The sequence below is a fragment of the Echinops telfairi genome, unplaced genomic scaffold (genome assembly GCF_000313985.2).
Source record: "Echinops telfairi isolate 266 unplaced genomic scaffold, ASM31398v2 ScPeMD7_7453;HRSCAF=8491, whole genome shotgun sequence".
Lineage (NCBI taxonomy): Eukaryota > Metazoa > Chordata > Mammalia > Afrosoricida > Tenrecidae > Echinops > Echinops telfairi.
The window spans coordinates 860007-865428 of record NW_022111353.1 but is presented as its reverse complement, the minus strand read 5'-3'; the positions used below and the strand labels follow the sequence as shown (position 1 = coordinate 865428).

At 42.0% G+C, this 5422-nt stretch overlaps 1 protein-coding gene and 1 pseudogene across 1 annotated transcript in view; one reads left to right on the top strand and one right to left on the bottom strand.

The window, feature by feature from the left end:
* The window catches only part of LOC101642430 (tripartite motif-containing protein 26-like), a 31559-nt gene that overhangs the window by 17918 nt on the left and 8219 nt on the right, over positions 1–5422 (top strand). Inside the window, exons 3-4 of the mRNA XM_004717302.2 lie at positions 4247–4342; positions 4524–4754. Coding sequence (XP_004717359.1) covers positions 4247–4342; positions 4524–4754 — 327 coding nt within the window. The remainder of the gene's footprint in view (positions 1–4246; positions 4343–4523; positions 4755–5422) is intronic.
* LOC101638043 lies at positions 2163–3434 on the bottom strand (annotated as a pseudogene).

The window sequence follows — 5422 nt, the reverse complement described above, 5'->3', positions numbered from 1 at the left end:
CCACATCATCTCTTATTGGTAGGAAGAGAGAGACCAGATCTCCACATCATCTCTTATTGGTAGGAAGAGAGAGATTAGATCTCCACATCATCTCTTATTGGTAGGAAGAGAGAGATTAGATCTCCACATCATCTCTTATTGGTAGGAAGAGAGAGACCAGATCTCCACATCATCTCTTATTGGTAGGAAGAGAGAGACCAGATCTCCACATTATCTCTTATTGGCAGGCGACCCCTCCGAGGAGATGTCATTAGACTATGCCCTGACTGAGAGGTTGGATCTACCCACACCTTCCCACATTGACAAAAAAAAAACCTTATCACACCAACATAGCACTCACTGTATTTCTTTACCATTATGTAGAATGGAAACTGCCATGTGGTTATTACTATCCTATGTAGAGCCAAAGCAGCCCTGGCAGTGCTGTGGGTAAATGCCTAACTCCACCCTTCAGCTCCATGGGAGGAAAACTGGCAATCTGCTCCTGCAAAGATTATGTGATCAAAACCACACAGGGCAGCTCTGTTATACAGAGTCCCTATGCAGTAAGCAGTAGTGACAGAAGAACTGATAAGCTATGGGATGACATCAAGAATATCATACATGAAGAAAGCAAAAGATCATTAAGATGAAGTCAAAGAGCTGAACAGACCTTTTCAAAGGGCAGCTCGAGAAAACGTGGTACATTGTTATAATGAAATATGCAAAACTTAGAAAAAGAAAAAGGAAATGCACACTTGGCATATCTTAGACGGAAAGAACTCAAGAAAAATATCCAAGCTGCTAGTTGCAATAGTGAAAGATTCTATGGACAAAATATTGAACAATGAAGGAAGCATCAGAAGAAGATGGAAATAATACAGTCACTGTACTAAAAATAACTAGTCAATATCCAGCTATTTCGAGAGGTTGCATATGAGCAAGAAACAATGGTGTTGAAGGAATAAATCCAAGATGCACTGAAAACATTAGCCCAAAACGGCCCCAGATCTGATGGAATACCAATTGAAATGTTTCAGCAAACCGATGAAGCACTGGAAACATTCACTTGTTTATACCAGGAAACTTGGAAAGAAGGTACATGACCAACTAACTATCTGGAAGATATCTGTATTTGTATCCATTCCGTAGAAAGGAGACCCAACAGAATATGCAAACTGTAAAAGAATATCAGTAATATCACATGCAAGTGAAATTTTGCTGAAGATTATCCAACAATGGTTGCAACAGTACATTGACAGGGAGCTGCTAGAGGTTCAGGCAGATTCAGAAGATGATGTGGAACAAGGGATATCATTGCTGATGTTAGATAGATCTTGGCTGAAAGCAGAGAATACTAGAAAGATGTTTACTTGTGTTTTATTAACTATGCCAAGACATTTGACTATATGGGTCATAACAAATTATTGATAGCCTTGAGAAGAATGGGAATTTGAAAACACTTCATTGTGTTCAGTCAGAATGTGTACATGGATCAAGAGACTGTGTGTGGCAATAGAAGAGGGGACTACTACCTGGTTTAAAATCAGGAAAGGTGACGGTTGTAGTCGCTCACCATACTTATTTGACCTGGATGCTGACCAGATAATCAGAGAACCTGAATTGTATAAAGAGGAATGTGGCATCAGGATTGGAAGAAGGCTTATTAACAATTTGTGATGTGCAGATGACACAACCTTGCTTGCTGAAAGTGAGGAGGATTTGAAGCACTTGCTGATGAAGATCAAGTTTTGCAGCCTTAAGTGTGGATAACAACTCAATGCAAAGAAAACCAAAATCCTCACAACTGAACCAATAGGTAGCATGATAAAAGGAGAAAAGGCTGAAGTTGTCAAGGGTTTTGCCTTGGTTAGATCCGTAATCAATGGTCACGGAAGCAGAAGTCAAGGAATTAAAAGATGTGTCGTATTAGGTAAATCCTGCTGCACACGACCTTTTTTTTTTATGCAATAAGTTTTATTTAGTTTAGTCTCAACATTCAGCACAAAAAGAGTTTACAGAGACTAGAAAGTGCATTAATAAAAGCCAGTCTTTTTTAAGGAAACAAAATATTGATTCAAGATATTTTATACTTGAATAATGTCCTGCAGTAACTTAGTCTGGGTACCCACTGATAAAAGAAAGGCAAAGAAGAAAAGAATCTCTCACTGATCCCGGAGAAGTCAGTAGAGGTCACTGAGCCTGGCAGTCTTCCTTGCTTTCTGCATTAGTGCCCTCAGCTGCAACGATTTACAGGACAGAGACGCACATGCTTCTGGAAGACAGCCAGGTCTACCACTCCCTGCCGCAAGGCTTCTCCCATGCAAAAAATGGTGTCTTCAATCGCGTTTTCGTCTGCGTACAAATTCAAGATCTGTTTGTAGAGTGAGGCTGTGGGATGATAACTTCATCAGTATCCTTGTTTTCAGCCTGATTTTCCATTTCTTCCAGGGCAGAGCTGAGTTCTTCATCCTTCTTTTTCAAAAGTTCTATGTTTTTATCAACTTCAGCTGCTTTTTGGTCTAAATGCTTAACCATTTCGTCTAGTTTCTCCTGGCCTTTTTTCAGGTCTGCCTCTGTTTGCTTCAAGGCGTTGAGCTCTGCCAGGGCCCGGTCCATTTCCTCCTCCATTCAACATCTCAGCTTGTCATTGACCACAGGCTCGGGATGCTCGCATGGTGTCCTCACTGATTGTGCCACCCCTACTGGGACCAACAGTGGTCACAGGAGGCTGAGAAGGGGTACTGGGAACTTGTGTGGCAGCATACTGACCACCAGGTGGGTAAGGGCAACCTGGGTAACCACTGAGATTGGGAGGGTATCCAGACAGGTCTGCAGAGACTCCACTTGGCATGCCTGGCATGTAGGAAGTATTTGGTGGCCCTGTCGCCTGCTACAGTGGATAGGATGTTGAGACAATAGGACGAGAGAAGACTGGAGGCTCCTCTCCAAACACCACAATCGTGACCTGCATGAGTCCCAATAAGCCTAACTGTGGATGTTTCCATTCATGTAGATAAGGAAGATATATTTTTCCCATTTTACATCAACATGCTTTCCTGTTTTAATAGTCATTGACTATTTTAATAGTCACTAGTAAGCTTAACAAAACAGATAGGAGGATTATGTGGATGTGTGTCCAGTAGCCATAGCCACATTGGAATGTTGTATTTATTACCTCTATAAGGCACAGGAATTGTTCCAGTGAGGTTCATTAACTCCCTCGAACTGCCATCATTAAATACATATGAATTTGAGATCTTTGTTTTTTGTTTTTTAACATTTTATTAGGGGCTCATACAACTGTTATCCCAATCCATACACACATCAATTGTGTAAAGCGCATTTGTACATCGTTTCGAATTTGAGATCTTTGTATAGAGTAATAACACTGACAGTTTCACATACAGCTTATTTGGACACCATTTCTTGAGCTGGCTTTCTGACATCACCATGGTGGCCACCTCGTGACTCCCGTCCCCACAAGCAGAGGCTCCGCCACTCCGGGCTGCCCCAGGTCACCCCACACAATTGCACACACAGTAGGCAGCCCCCCAACCCCCGTTTAGCAACAGGAAGTTGACAGCTGGCCGACACAGTACTTCCACTTCCTGTACGTGTCTTTTTAAAGTGTTGAAAAGTAAGGATGTTACATTGAAGACTGGGGGACACCTGACCTAAGCCATGGTTTTTTCATTTGTTGCACATGCATGTGAAAGTTGGACATCGAATAAAGAAGGCCAAAGAAAAATCGATGCGTGTGAACTATGGTGTTGGAGAAGAATATTGAACGTACCAGGACTGCCAAAAGAACAAACAGATTTTTTTTCTGTCTTGGAAGAAGTATAGCCAGAATGCTCCTTGGAGAGAAGGATGAAGAGACATTGTCTCATAAACTCCGGACATTCTGTCAGGAGATACCAATCCCTGGAGAAGGACATCATGCTTGATGAAGTGGTGGGGCGGCAAAAAAAAAAAAAAAGGAAGGGCCTCCATGAGATGGATTGAAACAGTGACTGCAACAGTGGGCTCCACTTTAAGAATAATTGTGAGGATGGGGAAGGACCAGGGGGGTTGGGTCCTCTTGTCCATAGTGTCACTGTGAGTGGGAGCTAACCAAGAAGGCACTTACCTACACTAACACGAGTCAGAATCATCTCCACTGCACTTGACAAGGGCCAAGGCTTTTTGATTACACGCTAAGGTCACATTTTTCTATTGAGACTGTTTGTATCCTGATCTTGAGGTTATCCATGCTTTTTTCCAGAGTAAAGTTCTAAACCACCTGAAGGTGCTGAAGGGAGACAGGGACCGGATTCAGAATTTCCAGTCTGCAAGAGAATATAAGATTCGGGCACTCCTGGTAAGTGAAGTCCTTCGTGAATATTCTGTGTACATGCATACGTCAAGGAGTCAAGGAAGAAGGGAGTGGAGGGTGATGGAAGGCATCTGTGTTCTGAATTTATCCTCAGAAGATCTCACACGTTTTGATGTTTCCTAGTTTCTCAGATGAAATCATCTTTCTCGCTCTGCATTTCCTATAGACAAAATTCCAGAGCTACAGACAAGACATTGGGTCAGTGTTTGAACAGAGCCATAAGTGCTTGAGAGAACGGGAACAGTACCTGCTGGCGTGGCTGGAGGGGTTAGAGCAAGATCTTACTGAAGAAAGGAACAGCCATGTTTCCAAGGGTGCCGAGGAAGTCACCCGGCTTGGGAACCTGATTTCTGAGTTGGAGAAGAAGGCTCGGACGTCAGCGCTTGAACTTTTGCAGGTGGGGGACCATCTGAATTATATCTGGGTATTCTTGTTCCCAATTGCACTGTACCCTATCCTTACCAAGAGATTTGGACAAGAAGTTTGGAGAGAAATGTTTTATTCTCACTTATTGAGTTATTTGGTTAATCAGCCAACCACTAAGTTTTAAATCTCAAATTGCAATGGCAGAGAACTGGACTATGTAAAACCTGTACATTTATAATTGGAGCAAAAATCAAGTACTAGATTTTGTAGCCAGAATGAAGGCCATAGGGATTCTGGAAAGACTAGCGTTAGTTATGAGAGTCTTCATAAAGAAAGGGTCTTATTCTTCGCCTTTAGGAAGAGGTCAAGATTTGGTTTAATGAAAAGGTGGAACTGAGTATTCCATTGACTGGAGCAGGGAGTTGGTGGGTAATGGGATGAAAAGGATGTAGATTATAATTCGATAAATGAATTTGGTAATACACCTGGTATATGTGTGGGTAAATTGATAAGAGGTGATGTGCAAATAGGAGGAAGATATAGAGTGAGGGGAGCTAGTTTTGGGGAGGAGTCAGTTTAAGTGAAGAAATTGTTAAAGAGAAAATGAGATGTAGGTAAGATGGAGCCAACAGAGGCTTTCCACAGCAGTCTGGGCCTTTAGTCTTAACTGACAATACGGTTTTAAATTCTTAAAAAAAA